This window comes from Dermochelys coriacea, chromosome 11 (genome assembly GCF_009764565.3).
Source record: "Dermochelys coriacea isolate rDerCor1 chromosome 11, rDerCor1.pri.v4, whole genome shotgun sequence".
NCBI classification, from domain to species: Eukaryota; Metazoa; Chordata; order Testudines; family Dermochelyidae; genus Dermochelys; species Dermochelys coriacea.
In genome coordinates, this window is record NC_050078.2 from 145,494 (window position 1) to 166,780 (window position 21,287).

The window sequence follows — 21,287 nt, forward strand, 5'->3', positions numbered from 1 at the left end:
ACTAGCAGTAAACATATTGCCTTTGGGGCACATTAATGAGCGTTAAAGTCAGCTGACAATGTACTGAAGGTTTCCCTCACCCAAAGCACCAGACTCAGCATTCGCTCCATATAGGAGTCTGGCATTTGTACATAAATCAACATCTTTAATGGTAATAGGAAGGGCAAACAATATTGATCAAAATCCAGCCTCAGTGAGCCATGCCCCTCCTAGCAGTATGGAAAAACAATATCAGATTGGAAGGGGTAGGGGTAGGCACATCCAGGAGATATGGGACAAATACTATATCTCACGGTTTCCATCCCACCAAAATATCTAAAAAGGCAAATTAGACAGACAGAAAAATGTCAGCAAATGGCCAACTCCAAGTGGAAGTGTCCAAAAAGGAATTATGTAACTAATGAGCCAGATAATCCATAAATAAAATGTATGTCATTTTATGTAATGCTAGATTCTTAATCAGAACATCATGAAGTACTAGGGCCTAGATCAGCAAAGGCACTTAGCTGTTGCAACACTTAACTCTTAGGTGCCTAGAAAATCATTGGAGCACTGTGATCCAAAAAGCCTGAGTTAGGTGTCGAGACTCCATATACAATGAATGGGGAAAGAAAGGCACCTCAGAATGGGATCCACAAAAACCAGCATTCTAGGCAGGGAAGGGAGCTGCCTCAGCTAGCCAATGGAAGACACCAACGAGAGGGGGGTGTGCTAAGCCCCACCCCATCTGTGAGTTCAGAGCCTGAGGGCATGTCTACAGTACAGACTTAAGTCGACCAGTGTTAGGTCAATTTACAGCCACCACAGTAATTATTGTGATGGCTGATGTCCACACTATCCTCCTTCAGTCGGTGGTGCACATCCTCACCAGAAGCGCTTCCACCTACTGAAAATAGGCGGTGGTGGGGGGACAGAGACAGAGCTCTCAGCTCCCTGCCAGGAGCACAGCTGCCCTGGGCTCTCGCCTCCCCACTCCCCACCAAGAGCAGGAGCCAGCCGCTCAGGCTTCTTGGCTCCCTGAGTGGGGAGAAAGCAGGGACAGCCCAGTTGGGAGTGGGGGGCAGTTTGGCTCCAGCTGTCTGGCTGTCGTGTCAATTTGACAAGACACCCAACAGCCGATGTAAGTAACGTAGTGTCTACACAGACACTACATCACCCTAACTACACCGACATAAGTCTTATGCCTCTCGTGGAGATATTATGTCGGTCTAGTACGGAACTTACATCGGCAGGACAAGGCTGTAGCATATACACTGACATAATTAGGTTGATGTAAGCTGCCTTACCTCAACCTTACTGTGTAATGTAGACCAGGCCTAAGTCCAAGCTACAAGGAAACATCTATCTATGCTTGTGATCCACAGCCGGGAACCCCTCTCCTGGAGTCAGGTGGCTTAGGGGCCTAAGTTGTTTCTAGCAAGAATGAATTAGGCACCTGCCTAGTTTTACACAAAACAGACAGAGTACAGGGAAGCTCCTTCATAATCTTTATCCCAATGGTGACACAATCAATTTTTAATTATTGAATTATTTAATTAAAGTTGAACAACTTCAATAGGAGCAATAAATGGGAGGATTTCTTTAGGGATGGACAAACCCTAAAATAGATGTAGCTGATATTAAAAAAAAAAAAAAAAAATCAATGCAGCCAAGAAAAACATCCAATCTTTATTTTAAAATTGTCAGTGATGGAGAATCCACCAAGACCCTTGATAAATTGCTCAAATGCTTAATTACTCTCACTGTTAAAAATGTATGCCTTATTTCCAATCTGAATTTATCTAGCTTCAACTTCCAGACATTGGATCTTGTTATACCTTTTCTCTGCTAGACTGAAAAGCCCATTATTAAATATTTGATCCCCATGTAGGTACTTATAAACTATAATTAAGTCACCACTTATCTTTCTCTTTGTCAAGCTAAATAAATTGAGCTCTTTGAGTCTGTCACTATAAGGCATGTTTTCTAATCCTTTAATCATTCCAGTGGCTCTTCTCTGAACCCTTTTCAATTTATCTACATCCTTCTTGAATTGTGGGCACCAGAACTGGACACAGAATTCCAGCAGCCACTGCCCTAGTGCCAAATACAGAGGAAAAGTAACCTCTCTTCTCCTACTCAAGATTCCCCTATTTATGCATCCCAGGATCGTATTAATTCTTTTGGCCACAGTGCCATACTGGGAGCTCATGTTCAACTGATTATCCACCCCCACCTCCAAATCTTTTTCAGAGTCTCTACTTCCCAGGATAGATCCTTCACCCCCATACTCCGTAAGTATGGCCTACATTCTTTGTTCCTAGATGAACAGATTAACATTTACCCATATTAAAACATATATTGTTTGCTTGCACCATTTACCAAGCAATCCAGATCACACTTCACTATTTACCATTCCTCCCAATTTTCGGGTCATCTGCAAACTTTATCAGTGATGATTTTATGTTTTCTTCCAGGTCATTGATAAAAACATAAATAGCACAGAGCCAAAAACTGATCCCTGTGGGACCCCACTAGAAGCACACCCATTCAATGACAATTTCCCATTTACAATTACATTTTTAGACCTATCAACCAGTTTTTAATCCATTTAACTTGTGCCATGTTAATTTTATACAGTTCTAGTTTTTTTTATTAAGTCAAATGCCTTAGAGAAATGTAAGTATACCAACATCAACATTATTATCTTTTCAACCAAACTGGTAATCTCATCAAAAAGAGATATCAAGTTAAGTCTGACAGGATAAACCCACCCCCAGCCACTTTGTATAGAGTCAGGCGGCCTCTGAGCATACCTAATGGATCAGGCCCCACAGGAGAGGCAGACACTCCTTCCACAGTTCATGAATTGCACTGGGGCTTTGGCAGGAGACAAGCACCTTGGTGCCCAGAGGGAGGCAGGAGGGCACATGCCCAGAGACAGGAACACAGGCACCAAGGGAATTTTTACTGCAAAAACTGGGGCACCAAGGAGGCTTAGGTGCCTACAGGATTTGGTGGCAGTCAAGCAGTTTTGAGGATTGCAGCAGGGCCTAAAAATGGGAATCAGGTGCCTAGATTCCTTTATGAATCCAGGCCTAGGTCTAACACCTTACCCAAGTCCAAGTGTATTATATTAACACACTTAACTTCATTAACCAGACTTGTAATTTTGTCAAAGAAGAGTATCACGTTCATTTGACATTTCACAAAATCATTTTGAAAGGCATGAATTACAAGCAGCCTTGGAATGAATTACTGACTATGCTACTACTGTGTAATATTATTATTTATGTTCCAGTAGTGATCAGAGACCCCAATCAGGATCATTGTGCAGGGATCATTGAGCAACACACTACACAAACACATACAAGAGCTGCCCTCTGCCCAGAAGAGCTTACAATCTAGTTTGTCAGGATGCAAATGAATGTCTGTGTGAGTGTCACAAAAACCCAAAGACTAAAAGGGGAGGGAGGATGAGAATAATAAATTAAAACAGGTTTAAAAGTTATTCTATGTGTAATTTTGTAAATTTTTTAAAACCTTTGCTCATTTTTTAAACTTCTGCCTCTTTAGGAAATGAGGCTCTACCAGACCAGCTCAGACTAGATACCTCTGGTTGGGGATCCTGGCTCCAATGGTGATCAGTACCAGATACTTTGGAGGAAGATGCATGAAAATCTGTAGTGGACAATTTTTTTAAACCTCTGCATGTTTCTGTCTTTTTAAATATCTCCATATTTTTATTTACACACAGAACATAAATAACCATGTCTCTATCGACTCAGCTCCAGAGTGATGAGAGCAGGGTGAAAGGGGCCTCAGGGCCATGCCCTAAGCAGGTTGATGTATCAGGCCTTGAAGCCCTGCAACCTGGGTCAAGATCTCAAATCAGAGGAACTTGGGCAATGTGGGTTGAGTGAGTTAAGCTACTGGGGCTTTGGTGAGGTGTGCCAGCAAGCTAGGGTACCAAGAGGAGAGAGGGAGGGACAGAGCCATAGTGGGAGACTATCTGGGCTTGGACAGCAGGGTGCATAATTCACAGGATCATACTTACCTGCTTTGGTTGTAACCTGGGCTCCTCCAGCCGTCATGAACTCCATGTTTCCCAGCTGAAGGGTGCCAGAGAGAAGTTTGAAGATGTCCTGTATCTCTTCAATGCTAAACTCCATCACTTTCAGAGCAGTCTACTCAAAGCCACAAAGAGAAGACATAACTTACATCAGCAGGACCGTGCTGTTTAAAATAGGAAGCTCAGAATCACAGTCACTCAGATGAGAGAGACCTATTAGGGAACATCTCTTTGGGAGAGGTTGTACATGTATTAGTGTATTTTTAGACCTTTTCTAATCCCCTCTCTCATACACATTATACCCAGCTATAGAGCTTTTTACTTACCTTTTCTTCCCACCAGGTTTCATACCTCTACCCCTACACTAAAATCACTGTGATTCAACGTCATTGCTAGTTCAAGTTTGTTTCCCTTATATTTTAATATATTAAATACACTTATTTAGCCTCGTTTTCACCAAACACACACAGTCAGGTCTGTCCAAGTTACAGGGATAGATGTATGAAGTGTCCACACCACACATTTTAAACAGTGTTGTAATCAGGTTACCTGGCTCAGTTACATTTATAACCTTTACTTACTTTGCCTTACTTTGTGTATTCAAGGGAAAGCATCCCTTCTCCTGACCAAACCCCTCACCAAGACAATGTGGTGCACGAGCGATGCTGATAACACAAGTGAAATGCCAGAGCAATGCATGCAGGTCACATGATGTTGCATCACTTCACGCAATGTCCGACTCTTTGAGCAGCTTTGTGCTGGAGACAAAGCCATTCTGACTCTCTCAGGCATTGCAGCACCTGCATGGTGTTTTCAGGCTGACTCCCACTTTCGAGTCTGGGTTTCATCCCTTTTAATCTGTGAAAATATTCCTATTCCATTCATATTTTAATTGCTTCCCCTGTTGGAGGGCCAAACCCCATCCAATACCAAAAATGATCTAACCACAGAGGTGAACAGGAATGGGAAAATTACTCTAAAGAAATTGCCACAAGATCACAGAGGAAGTGCCACATGGGACCAAAGAGAAGAACTCACCATGACCTTGTTGAACATCTCTAGGTCATTCAGGTTCTCATCACTCACACAGCCGGACTGGTTCAGGTAGTGATAGCTCTCCGGTTCAGATAGAGACAGGGCTTCTGCAGCGAGCCAGTCCCCCAACATCACAGAAAGAGAGGGGGGCAGGTGTTAGTTTACTCAGGAATCACCTGACATCTTTTGTTACATTTCCCTTCTAAGTAATTCCGAGGGCAAGGTAATGGAGAGGCCTTTAGATCTGGAATACTAGCAATTAGTGAAACACATCAAGATTTTATTCTCAGGCCAAGCTCCAGATATTCCAAGCCTAGCTTCACCTCTGATATAGGGAAACCACTCCTCTTTTTAAAAGCTGGAGATTCACTGCTAAGAGTATTTAAATTAACAGGAAGGAGGGTATAAAAAACTAATCCTATGGGATTCACCTAACCAAGTGCTCTCCCACTTTTCAACAAAAACAAGCCTGGGACAGTCAGAAAACAAACACAACACATGAGACTGTGTGGAAGGATAGAGAAAAAAAAAAAAACTTACCTTTCGTAATTGTTGTTCTTCGAGATGCATTGCTCGTGTCCATTCCATTCTAGGTGTGTGCACGCCCACATGCCCAGTCATCAGAGATTTTTGCCTTAGCGGTATCTGTAGGGATGGCTGTGATGCCCCCTTAAGTGCTACGCTCATGCGTCGGTATATTAAGTGCTGCTGGCCCCATGCCCTCTCATTTCCTTCTTGCTGGCAACTCCAGAGGGGCAGAAGTGCAGGTAATGGAATGGACATGAGCAACACATCTTGAAGAACAACAGTTACAAAAGGTAGGTAACCATTTTTTCTTCTTTGAGTGCTTGCTTGTGTCGATTCCATTCTAGGTGGCTCACAAGCAGTACCCCTGGAGGTGAGCTCAGAGTTCACAGTCGTACAACTTGCAATACTGCTCTACCATAGCCAGCATTGTCTCGGGCCTGCTGGGTAAGCGCATAATGAGATGTAAACATGTGGATGGACAACCAGGTGGCAGCCTTGCAGATATCCTGGATCGGCACTTAGGCTAGGAAAGCTGCCAGAGAGGCTTGTGCCCTGGTTAAATGGGCGGTTAAAATCACCGGAGGGGGCACATGACTTGGTTGTAGCAGTAGCGGATACAGGTAGTAATCCAAGATGAGATCCTCTGGGCCAACACTGGATGAGCTTTCATCCTGTCAGCCACTGTGATGAATAACAGCGACAATTTACGAAAAGGCTTGGTCCTCTCAATGTAGAAGGCTAGCGCCCTTCTGAAATCCAGAGACTGCAACCTCCACTCCTCCTCCAACTTATGAGGTTTAGGAAAGACAGGTAAGAATATGTCCTGAGTAATATGAAACTGTGAAACAACCTTGAGTAGGAAGGCCAGATGCTATTGCAGTTGGACCTCGTCATTGTAAAACAGTGAATAGCAGAGAGGCTAACAGAGGGAGTTTGCCTGGGATCTGCCTGAGAGGAGGTACGCTAAGGGCTGCATTAAGGAGGCTGTGTTGGTGAGTATCTGAGTGTCTGTTGTGGGGACAGCTTGCCAGTTTGAACATGTGCTTGATTGGTGGCTTGAAAAGTGTGAATTGGGAGTGCTTTGTTCCAGGTGAGCCTTGAGTGGGCCTGACTGTTATAAAAAGCCAGTCAGCTGCGAACCAACTGAGCAGCGAACAGCAGAGAGGCTAACAGAGGGAGTTTGCCTGGGATCTGCCTGGGGAGAGCCCACTGAGGCTTACATCTTGCCAGCTTCTCTGAGTAGTTACTACAACTCCTGAGGAAGCTCATAGAAGGAAGGCAATATGGATGGGGAGTGTTCAGCTGTTGTGACCTGCACTGGATGTGCCATGTTTGTCTTTCTTCCACAGGATAGAAGCGACTTTGTCTGTACAAAGGGCAAGCTGGTCTCCATATTGGAAGAGAAGGTTCAAGGTCTGGAGCAACAGGTATCGACCCTGCGTTGCATAAGAAAAACTGAAGATTTCCTGGACAGACGTCAGGATATGCTTCTACGGACACAACGTTCTGAAGGTTCAGAGCAGGCTGCACTGCAGGGACAGGAGGACGGTGAAGAAATTTGGCAGCATATGACCTCCAGAAAAAGAAAGGGGAGCGTCCATGTACCAGTAACGCAGATACAGGTAAGTAACTGTTTTTATGTTCTCTCCACAGGTACTACGCGGAGAGTGGACTAGATGATACATCTGAGGGAAGGGAACAGAAGGAGACTCCGTTGATTGGAAGGCATGAGATGCCCTGTGCTAGGGATGGGGGATCCACCACCACCGCTCCCAAGAGAAAGAGGCAGGTGGTGGTGGTGGTGGTCGGGGACTCTCTCCTCGGGGGACCGAGTTATCTATCTGCCACCCTGACCAGGAAAACTGAGAAGTTTGCTGCTTGCCAGGAGCTAGGATTCACGATGTGACCGAGAGACTGCCAAGACTCATCAAGCCCTCGGATTGCTACCCCTTCCTGCTTCTCCACACGGGCACCAATGATACTGCCAAGAAAGACCTTGAGCAAATCACTACAGACTATGTGGCTCTGGGAAGAAGGATAAAGGAGTTTGAGGTGCAAGTGGTCTTCTTGTCCATCCTCCCCGTGGAAAGAAAAGGCCTGGGTAGAGACCGTCGAATCATGGAAGTCAAAGAATGGCTACACAAGTGGTGTCGGAGAGAAGGCTTTGGATTCTTTGGCCATGGGATGGTGTTCCAAGAAAGAGGTGTGCTAGGCAGAGACGGGCTCCACCTAACGAAGAGAGGGAAGAGCATCTTCGCAAGCAGGCTGGCTAACCTAGTGAGGAGGGCTTTAAACTAGGTTCACCAGGGGAAGGAGACCAAAGCCCTGAGGTAAGTGGGATACTGGGAGGAAGCACAAGCAGAAGCGCGCAACAGGGCAGGGCTCTTGCCTCATACTGAGAAAGAGGGACGATCAGCGAGTTATCTCAAGTGCCTATACACAAATGCAAGAAGCCTGGGAAACAAGCAGGGAGAACTGGAAGTCCTGGCACAGACAAGGAATTATGATGTGATTGGAATAACAGAGACTTGGTGGGATAACTCACATGACTGGACTACTGTCATGTATGGATATAAACTGTTCAGGAAGGACAGGCAGGGCAGAAAGGTAGGGGAGTTGCATTGTATGTAAAGGAGCAGTATGACTGCTCAGAGCTCCGGTATGAAACTGCAGGAAAACCTGAGTCTCTGGATTAAGTTTAGAAGTGTGAGAAACAAGGGTGATGTCGTGGTGGGAGTCTGCTATAGACCACCGGACCAGGGGGATGAGGTGGTTGAGGCTGAGGCTTTCTTCTGGCAATTAACAGAAGTTATTAGATCCAAGGCCCTGGTTCTCATGGGACACTTCAATCACCCTGATATCTGCTGGGAAAGCAATACAGTGGTGCACAGACAATCCAGGAAGTTTTTGGAAAGTGTAGGGGACAATTTCCTGGTGCCAAGTGCTGGAGGAACCAACTAGGGGCAGAGCTCTTCTTGATCTGCTGCTCACAAACCGGGAAGAATTAGTAGGAGAAGCAAAAGTGGACGGGAACCTGGGAGGCAGTGACCATGAAATGGTCAAATTCAGGATCCTGACACAGGGAAGAAAGGAGAGCAGCAGAATACGGACCTTGGACTTCAGAAAAGCAGACTTTGACTCCCTCAAGGAACTGATGGGCAAGATCCCCTGGGAGAACAACATGAGGGGGAAAAGAGTCCAGGAGAGCTGGCTGTATTTTAAAGAATCCTTATTGAGGTTACAGGGAGAAACCATCCCAATGTGTAGAAAGAATAGTAAATATGGCAGGCGATGAGCTTGGCTTTACAGTGAAATCCTTGCTGATCTTAAACACAAAAAAGAATCTTACAAGAAGTGGGAGATTGGACAAATAACCAGGGAAGAGTATAAAAATATAGCTCGGGCATGCAGGAGTGAAATCAGGAAGGCCAAATCACACCTGGAGTTGCAGCTAGCAAGAGACATTAAGAGTAACAAGAAGGGTTTCTTCAGGTATGTTAGCAACAAGAAGAAAGTCAAGGAAAGTGTGGGCCCCTTACTGAATGAGGGAGACAACCTAGCGACAGAGGATGTGGAAAAAGCTAAATGTACTCAATGCTTTTTTTTGCCTCTGTCTTCACAGACAAGGTCAGCTCCCAGACTACTGCACTGGGCAACACAGCATGGGGAGGAGGTGACCAGCCCTCTGTGGAGAAAGACGTGGTTCGGGACTATTTAGAAAAGCTGGATGAGCACAAGTCCATGGGACCAGATGTGCTGCATCCAAGAGTGCTAAAGGAGTTGGCAGATGTGATTGCAGAGCCATTGGCCACTATATTTGAAAACTCATGGCGATCGGGGGAGGTTCTGGACGACTGGAAAAAAGCTAATGTAGTGCCCATTTTTAAAAAAAGGGAAGGAGAAGGATCCTGGGAACTACAGGCCAGTCAGCCTCACCTCAGTCCCTGGAAAAATCATGGAGCAGGTCCTCAAGGAATCAATTCTGAAGCACTTAGAGGAGAGGAAAGTGATCAGGAACAGTCAGCATGGATTCACCAAGGGCAAGTCATATCTGACTAATCTAATTGCCTTCTATGACGAGATAACTGGCTCTGTGGATGGGGGGAAAGCAGTGGACATGTTGTTCCTTGACTTTAGCAAGCTTTTGACACGGTCTCCCACAGTATTCTTGCCAGCAAGTTAAAGAAGTATGGGCTGGATGAATGGACTATAAGGTGGATAGAAAGTTGGCTAGACTGTTGGGCTCAGCAGGTAGCGATCAATGGCTCCATGTCTAGTTGGCAGCCGGTATCAAGTGGAGTGCCCCAGGGGTCAGTCCTCGGGCCGGTTTTGTTCAATATCTTCATTAATGATCTGGAGGATGGTGTGGATTGCACCCTCAGCAAGTTTGCAGATGACACTAAATGAGGAGGAGAGGTATATACACTGGAGGGTAGGGATAGGATACAGGGAGACCTAGACAAATTAGAGGATTGGGCCAAAAGAAATCTGAGGAGGTTCAACAAGGACAAGTGCAGAGTCCTGCACTTAGGACGGAAGAATCTCATGCACCGCTACAGACTAGGGACTGAATGGCTAGGCAGCAGTTCTGCAGAAAAGGACCTAGGGGTTACAGTGGACAAGAAGCTAGATATGAGTTAACAGTGTGCCCTTGTTGCCAAGAAGGCCAATGGCATTTGGGGATGTATAAGTAGGGGCATTGCCAGCAGATTGAGGGACGTCCTGGGGAGTCCCTTACCTTTGGAAAATGTTGCCGAGTACTTCCGGATGGAGCGACCACTCGTGGCGAGACAAGAAGGTCCTGCTGAGGTGATCTGCCAACATGTTCCTGGCCCCAGAGAGGTGAGCAGCCACAAGATGCATGGCATGCTGAACACAGAAGTTCCAGAACCTGAGGGCTTCTTGGCAAAGGGCTGAGGACCGGGCTCCACCTTGGTTGTTGATACAGAACATGACGGCAGCATTGTCCATCAGGACTTGAACCATCCTGCCTTTTATATGAAGCAGAAAAGCTTGACAGGCCAGTCATACCGCTTTGAGCTCCCTGACATCTGTGTGTAAGGAGCGATCGCAACTTGTCCAACAACCTTATGTCCCAAGGTCACCCAGATGAGCTCCCCACCCCACATCTGAAGCATTGGATACGAGAGTGACCAACGGGTATGGGGCCATGAAGGGGACTCACCCCAACACCAATGCAGGGTCCAACCACCAAGCGAGTGACAACAGTATGTGGTCCAGAACCTTGACTACCCGGTCTATGTTGTGTCTGTTGGGGACGTAAACTGATGCCAGCCATGCCTGTAGGGGCCTGAGATACAGTCATGCGTGCCAAACCACGTAAATGCAGGCCATCATGTGGCCCAAAACCCTCAAACACATGTGAGCGGTGGTGAGAGGGTAGGCTTGCATATGAGAGATTAGGTCTGACATAGTATGGAATTAGGCTTCCGGGAGGCAGGCCCTGGCCTGAACAGAGTCAAGGACCGCTCTTATGAGCTCTGTGTGTTGCCCCGGAACGAACGTCAATTTTTTTCTCATTAATCAATAGACCTAGATCACGACATGTGGAGGAAACCAGATCGAGGTACTGCCACTCCTGATGCCAAGACCAGCCCTTGATCAGCCAGTCGAGGTATGGGTAAATTTGAATGCCCCGACACCTCAGGTAAACAGCCACTGGCACCATTCACTTTGTAAACATTCTCAGGGCTGACAAGAGACCAAAGGGCAGCGCCATGAATTAGAAATGGCGCTGGCCCAACACGAAACGGAGGAACTGTCAGTGTTCTGGGAAAATGGAAATATGGATATATGTGTCCTTCAAGTCGAGGGCAGCATGCCAGTCTCCCAGATCCAGGGAGGGGATGAGGGAGGCAAGGGAGACCATGTGAAACTTCAACTTCTTGAGATGCTTGCCAAGGCGACGCAGGTCCAGGATGGGTCTTAGGTCCCTTTTGCTTGTGTTGAACAGCCAATGGTCTGATGTCACTCATGACCATGTCGACTGGAAGGGGCATAAGCGACTGTGGAAAGAACAGGAGGATGGATCTGCCGCCCCGGTTCACACCTTCAAAATGCCTGTCTCTGGCCCCCAGGGCGTTTCGAAGGGCCAGGTTAAGTCAGAGAGTGAGAGGACGAAGGGCGGCATCACTTAAACTCTTTGTCTTTGTCCTTTCACCTGTAGGATCCCTGCTGGGAAGACTCCCAGGACTGAAGTGGAGGAGGAGGCTGGAATTGCTTTCTGGCCTGCTGCGGAGTGCGGAGGCCAGCGAACGCAGGGTGGCCTAGGAATCTTTAAGGCCATGCAGCCTCGTGTCAGTGAACTCAGAGAAGAGGCCTGCACCTTCAAACGGGAGATCTTGGACTGTGGTCTTGGGCCATCTTGGACTACAAAGGTCCCTATAGAAACTGGGATCCCCTACCGCTCCCAGGAGTCGGATCCTTGGCTGGGCTTGGGGCGTCCAACCTTAACAGTATCTCTTGGTATAACCCCAAAGACCGTAGCCAAGAGCTGCACCCATGGCCGCCGCTAAGGCAACCACCCTGGCAGCCGAGTCTGTAGCATCCCAGGCCATCTGGAGGGCGCCCTTCGCCACAGCTTTTCCCTCTTCCAGGATCATGGCAAACTCGAGGACTAGGTCCTGTGGAAGGGCCTCTGTGAACTTGATAAGGGAGTCCCATAAGTTAAAACTGTACCTGCCCAACAGGGCTTGGTGGTTGGATACCTGGAATTGTAGGCTGGCCGTCGAATAAATCTTTCTGCCAAAGAGGTCCTGTAATTTGGCATCTTTATTTTTTGGTGTGCACTCACCTGTCCCTCTCGTTAACTGCAGACACGACCAGCGACTCCGCTGGTGGGTGCATATAGACACATTCAAATCCCTTTGCAGGGGACAAAATACTTTTTATGTACTTTTGGAAATGAGTAGAATCGAAGATGGGGGTCTCCCATAGCATTTTAGCAATCTGTGGAAAGGTAATGCAATGCGGGCTGGGATAGAGGACGATATGACGTTGAACAAGTCATCTGATTGCTCCTCTAACTCCTCAATTTTGAGGTTCAAGTTGGTAGCCACCCTTTAAGGAGCACCTGGTGCTACCAATAGACCAGGAGGGCCCGGCTACTGCTTCATCCAGTGACAAAGATGACGAGGGCATCACCAGGGGAGGGACAGGTTCCCCCTCCCTTTCTGGAAATGGCACCTTGGGTGTTTGCGCCTGTTGAGTTATCCCCGTGGTGGATTCCATACCGTGTTCCGAGCCCGGTGCCGGTGGTTTGTCTGAGGCAGCCACAGAGGAGAGGTGGGAGTATGGAACTGGAATCACCGGTACCCTCCAAGGGTTCCAACACGGCCATTGAGCAGGCCACTGTCCCTGCTGCCATGCCACCAACACCATGCTGGTCTCGCAGCTGATGGGATTCATACCCCCCTTGGCAATGGGCTGAACCCCAGCTCCGACTCTGAACAGTCCCCTTCTGATGACCATGGTGGGGCTGTGAGGCCTGCTATGCCAACTAACTCTCGCCGGAGACTGATGTCCAGAGGGTGGGGATTGCCGCCTGTCCCTTGAGCGGTACCGAGGCATCGGAGATTGGTGTTGCAATGGCGAGAGGTCAGGTACTGGGGGGGACTGGTGCCTAGGAGGCCGCCTGGATAATAGAGATGTGTGCCAAAATGATCTTAGGCGGAGGCTCGCCGGTACTGGGACCGCAGGGACCGGTGCCTTGATTCTGCCGATCTGTGCCTTGTGGAAGGAGAGCACGGCACTGGGGACCTGGGCCTTCTAGCCGTCAACTGGGGTTGTGGGTCCGGTGTCCTAAGCCATGGGGATATAGATGAACACCTGCAATCTGGGGGCCAATAGTGCTCCCCTGCCCTTTGGGGAGGTCCCATGACTGGCTTGCCCTTGGGCTGCAGGGTCTTAGCCACTTCTGGTGCCTGGCATGGCGTTTGCCGTACCAGTAGGCCCACCAGATCTTTGGCCACTTGGGCCATCTTGGACGACAAAGGTCCCTATAGAAGCTGGGATCCCCTACCGCTCCCAGGAGTCGGATCCTTGGCTGGGCTTGGGGGGTTCCGACCTTAACAGTACTCCCTTGTAGCCCCAGGGCAGGCACATGTCCTGAAATAGGTACTTTGGCCAGAGCCCCCTTCCCCTCCTTGGACGATGCTGGGGAGTCCTTTTTCTTTGGACACTTCTTGGGCACTGGGAAGTGGGAACAGTGCAAGGAGGATCCCAGTGCTGGCGGGGCGCTCCACACCAATGCCAAGGTGCTAGGAGCAGAATCCAGTGGGGAAGGCTTTGACGCCAGGGGCAGCACCCATCAGGAGCTCTCTGAATCAGATGTCCCTCTCCTTTTGAGTTTTAGGATGAAAGTTTTTGCAAATCTCACTTATCTTTCATATGGGATTCCTCCAAGCACTTCAAGCTGCTGTGAGGGTCATAGGCATTGGCCTGTTGCATGAAGAATATGGCTTAAAGCCAGTTGGGACTCTAACCACTAAACTAAGAACTAAAATTTACTTAAAATGCTAACTAAGTACCTACAAACTAAATAGAAAGGGAACAACAACGGGCTGTTAAGAACCGCTAACGCTCTTGCTATGCTAGACAAGTCATTCTGACCAACCCTCATGAGTGGTAAGAAGGAACTGAGGGGGCCTACAGACACATGAACGTGGCACTTAAGGGGGCACCACAGCTGACCCTATGGATACCACTAAGGCAAAAATCTCCAATGACTGTGCACGCACACACGTAGAATGGAATCAAGATGAGCAAGCACTCAAAAAAAGGAGGTCAACACCAGATAAGAGGAGGGTCAGCAAGGGGAGGGGAGAGGGGTAAGTGAGGTCAGCTACAGCAAGTACATGGAGAATTCCAATAACCAAGGAGGTACATTGTAAACTGGATCCTGAAATGAATGGGCTGCGTGTGAAGATGTGTATGGACAGCTAAGGAGGCCTGCAGTGGTCTCCACAGAGACTACATTCCTGAGATAAATTCAGCAAACACAAAAATCCTCATTATTTAAAGAGGACATTTCTTAGGGATTTTAGACCCAGAATATGACTACCTTTAAAAAGGGAACTGCAAAAGATTAAAAGCATTAAAGAAGCTGCTAGCAATGTCCTGTCAGTAAGAGGGACATTTGGTCCATAACAATGCACCCCAAAGAGGAAATTCTCTTCAGCTTTCTGCAGTGTTGGATGTTTAAGTACTTCTTTAACTACGGACACCATTAGAGATGTGTTTAAACGTCCTGTTATCCATCTACAGAATATAGAATCAAGTTCAAAATTTTGGTCCTTGTCTTCAAAGAGTTTAATGGGCTGGGTCCAGCATGTCTAAAAGAAAACTTAAAGCTCTGGGATGAAGACAGGTCGACCCACTCCATTCCTCAGGCCCAATGGAACTTTCTCCTGTAAAGATGAAGCTTATTTGTGCAGGTAACAGATTTTTCTCAGGGGCTGGTCCAAGATTGTGGAATGAACTCCAGCGAGAACTAAGGGCCATTGCAAATCACAGCACCTTCCATTCCAAGTGCCAAGAGCACTTCTCTGACCAGCCTTCCCTAACAAACAGCAGTGCAAACAGTAGGGGAAAAAAATCCTACCAAAAACATTGCACTGAACACAAAATTCCCCTCCCACCTGCCGCCATAGAAGAACAAAGCACAAGTAACAGATGTTGTTAGTCATGTCACTTAATGTACGACTGGAAGGCGCTCAGACACTACAGTTTTGAGGAAAATATAAGTAGTAGAATAGACCCAAACTGAACTGAATCCTTTTGGCATCCTTGTCCCTCTACCTAATCTCTTCTGCTCTTGTGGCTTCAATTACTATCTGTTTGCTGTGCTGATGAATCCATGGTATCTCCCCACTCACTCCAGCCTCATCTCTCTTATTGTCTCTCTAATATCCCACTCCCAGGGCAAAATTAACACTGTGAAAACTTAACTCACCTTTCTCCACAAAACTTCCTCTTGTTCACCCTTCTCTATCATTAACAATCTCACCCAGATTCACCATCACTGTGTCATTTTCAGCTCCTTTCTACCCCAGTTATACAGCTGCCAAATCCTGTTGCTTTTCTTATACGATGTCTCCAAATTCCATCCTTTCCCTCCCTATGACAAGCTAAAATCTTTATCCAGGCTCTGGTTGTCACTTGCCTCCACTGCTACAACCTCTTCCTCTCTGGTCTCTCCAAATCTCACCTGTCTGAGAAAAATTCTGCCTTGAAAAATCTCTGCTGCCTGTTACCTCCTCTCTTTAAATCCATCCACTGAATCCCTCCTGTCTTCTGTATCAAGTTTAAGGCTCCTCATCCTCCCCTTCAAAGGCCTAAATAATTTAGCTTAGCTCTGTGCACTTTGCTGTGCAAAGACATCTCTCTCCCACTTCCTCTTATGCCTGGAACTCCCTTTCCATTCTAGTGCAACAGATATCCACCCTCTCCTCTCTCCCATTTCTCCTTTTTTGAGAAGGCTAGCAGCGTTTATCAATCACCCAAAGTGCTGTTATTTATTTTGGAAAGCCTGCCACCCACTCCTACTTACTGCTCCTGTTTACACAAGGGTCACATTAGCTCTCTTTTGCCACAATGTTGCACTGGAAGCTCATATTCAATGTCCATTATGACCCCTAACCCTTTTCAGAGTAGTTCCTTTCGAGGATACAGCACCCCATTTTGCAGGTGTGGCCTGCACTCTTAATTTCTAGATGGTCAACCTTGCATTTGGCTGTATTAAAATTTGTTTTGTTTGCATGGGGCCAGTTTACCGAGAGATCAATTACCTTTCTGCTCCCCACTGACACCAGCTAGCAATGCATAAAAGATGTGGTAATTCCGTTCTCCCAGGTTCTGGTGCACAACTCGATTCTGAAATGAACACAAGAGGACAGCTGGTAGCAAGTGAAATCCATGTTAGACTCAGAATTCATGGTAGTGAAGAACATTGAGAGGGCAAGGCCCTCAGGGAATCTCTCAGGCCAATGTAGGCAAAGCTGTAACTGGGACCTTGAGAGTCTTACCACCCAAATCAATTTCATATCAAAACGTGCTTTTGTTGCTCCTGCGCATGTGCAAATTTCTCTGAACTATTAAACAAGAGCAAGCTGTGTGCAGGAACTGAAGTCTCAAGTGAGGTCCTTGCCCTTAGCCCTTACCTCAACTGAGGGTTTCACCTTCCTAACATAATGACAGGTTTCAGAGTAGCAGCCGTGTTAGTCTGTATTCACAAAAAGAAAAGGAGGACTTGTGGTACCTTAGAGACTAACAGATTTATTTGAGCATAAGCTTTCGTGAGCTACAGGTGCATCCAATGAAGTGAGCCGTAGCTCACAAAAGCTTATGCTCAAATAAATGTTAATCTTGAAGGTGACACAAGTACTCCTTTTCTTTTCACCTTCCTAAGTACACTTATTCAGTACAGAGGTTATGCAATAATGTGTGAGATTAGAGCTCTGGTTGATGGGAGCAAAGTGCCCAGGAAGTCCCTCTCATCCAGATCCCAGGCTCTTTTGTCCATATCATGGAACCCAGCCTTTATTTGGACAATCACTGAATGACATACAGGTGGGGGTGTATAAAAAGGAGGGCAAATTTACAGGGGGGCACATTTTAACATATAGGGAGACCTCAGCAAAATGTATATAGTCAGAGGTGCCATTTAGGGAGGGCAGGGGAGCATCTCTTCCCCTCACACCCCGAGTTTTGTACCACAGAGGAGCGCAAACAGGAAAATGAACCACTTCTCCGTGCTCTTGCCAGAGAAGCCAGAAGCCCTTAGCTGTGGTCTGAGAAGTTGCTGCAAGGCTGTCCCTGAGGAGTTGGACAAGCAGCTCCCCACACCTTGGCTCAGGTTTCCCTGGCTGTCGGCTCTGTGCCAGGGTCCAGGAGAGCTGACACTCCCTCTCCCCCCACCAGTCCCTGCAGCCCCAGGATCAGAGGGGCACTCAAAGCAATTCATATGGGTAAACAGCTCCTTGTTACCCAGCTGATAGGATGAGAGCCAGGAGAGAGCAGTTTCTGGTAGCCTTGGCCCAGAGAAGGGACCTGATGTGTGCTGATCTCCTTAGGTCTCTCCACAAAGCTGATCAATTTTATTTTCAGTGTAACAGTCAGTGCGGCCCTTATACAAGTCAGCTGCACCTGATGAAAATCAGGAAGTTACTGTACATACCTCTACTTCTCAAATCAGCAAATAATTTTTTTTTTCTTGAATTAGCCTACGTACCCCTGGGACGTTTTTTTTAAACAATTCCTGGAGGGCTCTTAATCCTACCAGGTTGTTACAGCCTTGGAACAGGTCTCTTTACTAACTTCCTTAATATAGGAGTATGTCCTTGAAGCAACAAGGGAAAATTTTCTTAAAATTATTTAAGACATATAGGGTAACATATTATATTTTCATTAAGAAATGGTTAAGAATCATCCAGTTTGGCCACTGCAGATACAGACTCAGGAAATCTATATCACATTATAGAATTGAACAGTTTCCAGAGGCTAAAACAGGCTTTTAGATCAGTCATTTGTAAATGCAAGTTCAATTTTTAAATTCATTTTTATGTTTTAATCTTTACCTTGAACTGAAGTGTGTTTTCATTTGTGCTGGAGAAATATCAAATGCATTGTATAAACAGATTACAACATTTAAGACTTTATTTATAATTACTGAATAACTTAATAGGACAAGAAAACACATTGCTATTGAGAAAGGTGATAATATTTTTATCTACTGAAAATACACCTTCAGGTGTCTTAGAGCTGATAGGAAACCCATGTTGGCCTATCTATTATAATATTTTCTTTTCAATTATCACTTTAAACGCTTTTCATCTTTCCTTTTTTGAAGCTAGTGCCAAAACGAATTTGTTCTCTAATTTATTAGTTATTCCACGTTTTAGAATGATTGAGGGGAGACAACTGCTTTAGACTTCATCGCTTTTGAATGAGAAATCAAATATACAAATTAAGAGTGCACGTTTTCTCGCTTATAATTTTCTAGACGGTAATATAAATGAAAATAAAAAAATAAGTGGATGTTTCAGGGTGACTGATGTGAAGCTGTAAGGACAATGATATTGAGCAAATTCTCTGCATGAATTTTATTTACCAGTTAAAGTTATTAGTTCTTGTATTAAGGTTCCAAAACTGATATAGGAAAGTAAATGCAAAGTAATGCACATTGGAAAACAATCCCACTATGCATACAAAATGATGGGCTCTAAATTAGCTGTTACCACTCAAGAAAAAGATCTTGGAGTTATCATGGATAGTTCTCTAAAAACTTCTGCTCAATGTGCGGCGGCAATCAAAAAGGCTAAAAGAATGTTAGGAACCATTATAAAAGGGAGACAGATAAGAGAGAAAATATCATAATGCCTCTATATAAATCCATGGTAGCCCAGACCTTGAATACTGCAGGCAGATGTGGTCGCCCCATCTCAAAAACAATATATTGGAATTGGAAATGGTACAGGGAAGGGCAATAAAAATGATTAGGAGTATGGAACAGCTTCCGTATGAGGAGAGATTAATAAGACTGGGACTTTTCTCCTTGGAAAGAGATGACTAAGGGGGGATATGACAGAGGTCTATAAAATCTTGACTGGTGTGGAGTAAGTGAATAAGGAAACGTTATTCACATAACACAAAAACTACGGGTGACCCAATGAAATTAATAGGCAGAATGTTTAAAACAAAAGAAGTACTACTTCACACACTGCACAGTCAACCTCTAGGGTTCAAAAAAGAACTGGATAAGTTCATGGAGGACAGGTCCATCAATGGCTCTTTAGCCAGAATGGTCAGAGATGCAATGCCATGCTCTGAGTTTCCCAAGCCTCTGTTTGCCAGCAGCTGGGAGTGGACAACAGGGCATGAATCACTTGATGATAGCATGTTCTTTTCATCCCCTCTGAAGCACCCATTGGCCACTGTCAGAAGGGATACAGGACTAGATGGACCATTGGTCTGACCCCGTATGGCTGTTATGATACCTCAAGGTTTGGGATTGTGAATATCTTGCTGTATTATCTCTTTATTGTTCTAAACGTACAGATCAAAATTTAATATATGGCTTTAATTGTTGTTTGTATATATTGTCTTTCTTTATATAGGAATTAGACGCACTGCTTCTGTCAGCTGATTTCTAAGTTATTATCTGCAAAAAAACCCTAGAGTTTTCAGGTGCCTAAGTAGCCCCTGGAATCACAGTTAAACTTGCCCCGCTACCAAAATCTGAAATTGTGGCCCTAAATATAGCCCCAAGATTTCACCACTGGTTCCAAAAAGGGCACATTTCGATAGTTAATGGAAGCCTATCAAGAGTTTCCCACCCTTTGGTTTTCATCTCTGCCCAAGGAGGGCTCTTATTGAGGAGTACGGGGTACAAATATAGCCATTAATCCTAGAAAATTTTCACTACAGGAGTTTTTAATCCCCCAGACAGTACCACCGTACTGGACTTCCTGTATGAATGAAAACTGATGACATGACAAATAACTGACAAGATGTGGCCCTTGAGTAATTATCACTTGACTTAGGAAAATGTACTGTAGTGTGGCTAACAAACAAAACTCACTACCAGTTCCCAATTTTAGAAAATGATCTATCATACACTAGAAAGGTACTGAGTACATTACAGAGAAAGAACAAAATATTTAACATACTGTTTTTAAAATGTGTGTTTCATTTTGAATGCTGATCTCCTTCAGTTCTTTTAAAGGTCCTGTCTGATAAGCACCTAACTTGGACTTCACAGAGTACATCCCAGACACCACTAAAAAGTCAGATTTGGGGGCTGAGCTCCATGTGATACCCTGCCCCCTCCATTCCTGCCCATCAGTTTGTCAATCTTTCAAATGTTTTCTTCCATGCTTTCTTTCATGTATTCCCCCAACATCCCTAAACTCATCTGAAAGGACCCTCCCCTGTTTTTAAATCTTCCCTAAAATCCAATGTAGGCAACATAGCAGAAGTGAAATTTGTTGATTTGAACAGACATCATTTTGTTGTTCCTTTCTCCTGATCTCAGTATACCTGTCAGCCCCCTGGGGTACAGACTGTCCATTACACTATGTATGGAAAGTACCAAACCATATTTTGGGCATTACCACAAACAATAAGTTGAGATGCATTTATATTGGCCATTACTTATGATAAAGTTTACCTGACTAACTTATTATGAAAGAGAAGTAGTGATGTCAGTTCAAATTGGGTTCTATTTTGCATTTACAATGGAGGTTCAAACTCCTTTTTGTTGTTGTTTTTTTAAAGACAAAACAGTGTATCCACCCCAAATTTTGAGAATATGATCTCTGAGTAAACTTGAATTTTCTGAGGATTTTCAAAAAAAAATCTGTTAATTAGTTTAAGTACTAATCAGTTAAAAATTGGTTTTAAAGAAAAAAACTCATGAAAACAAGTATCTCTAAAGAATCTCAGGGTTTTTCAGGGACCATTAATTTGAAAACTACAGACTGTATAAAATCACAAACATGTACCTAGTAAGAATATCAGGATCTCCTTAGAATTATATTATTTGTTAATTAACAAAAGAAATTAGCATCATTCATCATAACAAGCTTTCTGTGCTGCATTTAGCCAATGGAGAAAATGCTGTAAAGTCCATTCTCTAGCGAAGTACGCAGATGCC

The 21,287-nt window shown here is 45.3% G+C and overlaps 1 protein-coding gene across 1 annotated transcript in view; it reads right to left on the bottom strand.

Moving 5' to 3' along the window:
* LOC119863454 (unconventional myosin-X-like) overlaps positions 1-21,287 on the bottom strand; it is a 257,129-nt gene that overhangs the window by 138,737 nt on the left and 97,105 nt on the right. The window contains exons 8-10 of the mRNA XM_038421961.2: positions 16,423-16,507; positions 5,090-5,193; positions 4,037-4,166 (exon numbers count right to left, since the gene is read on the bottom strand). Coding sequence (XP_038277889.1) covers positions 4,037-4,166; positions 5,090-5,193; positions 16,423-16,507 — 319 coding nt within the window. The remainder of the gene's footprint in view (positions 1-4,036; positions 4,167-5,089; positions 5,194-16,422; positions 16,508-21,287) is intronic.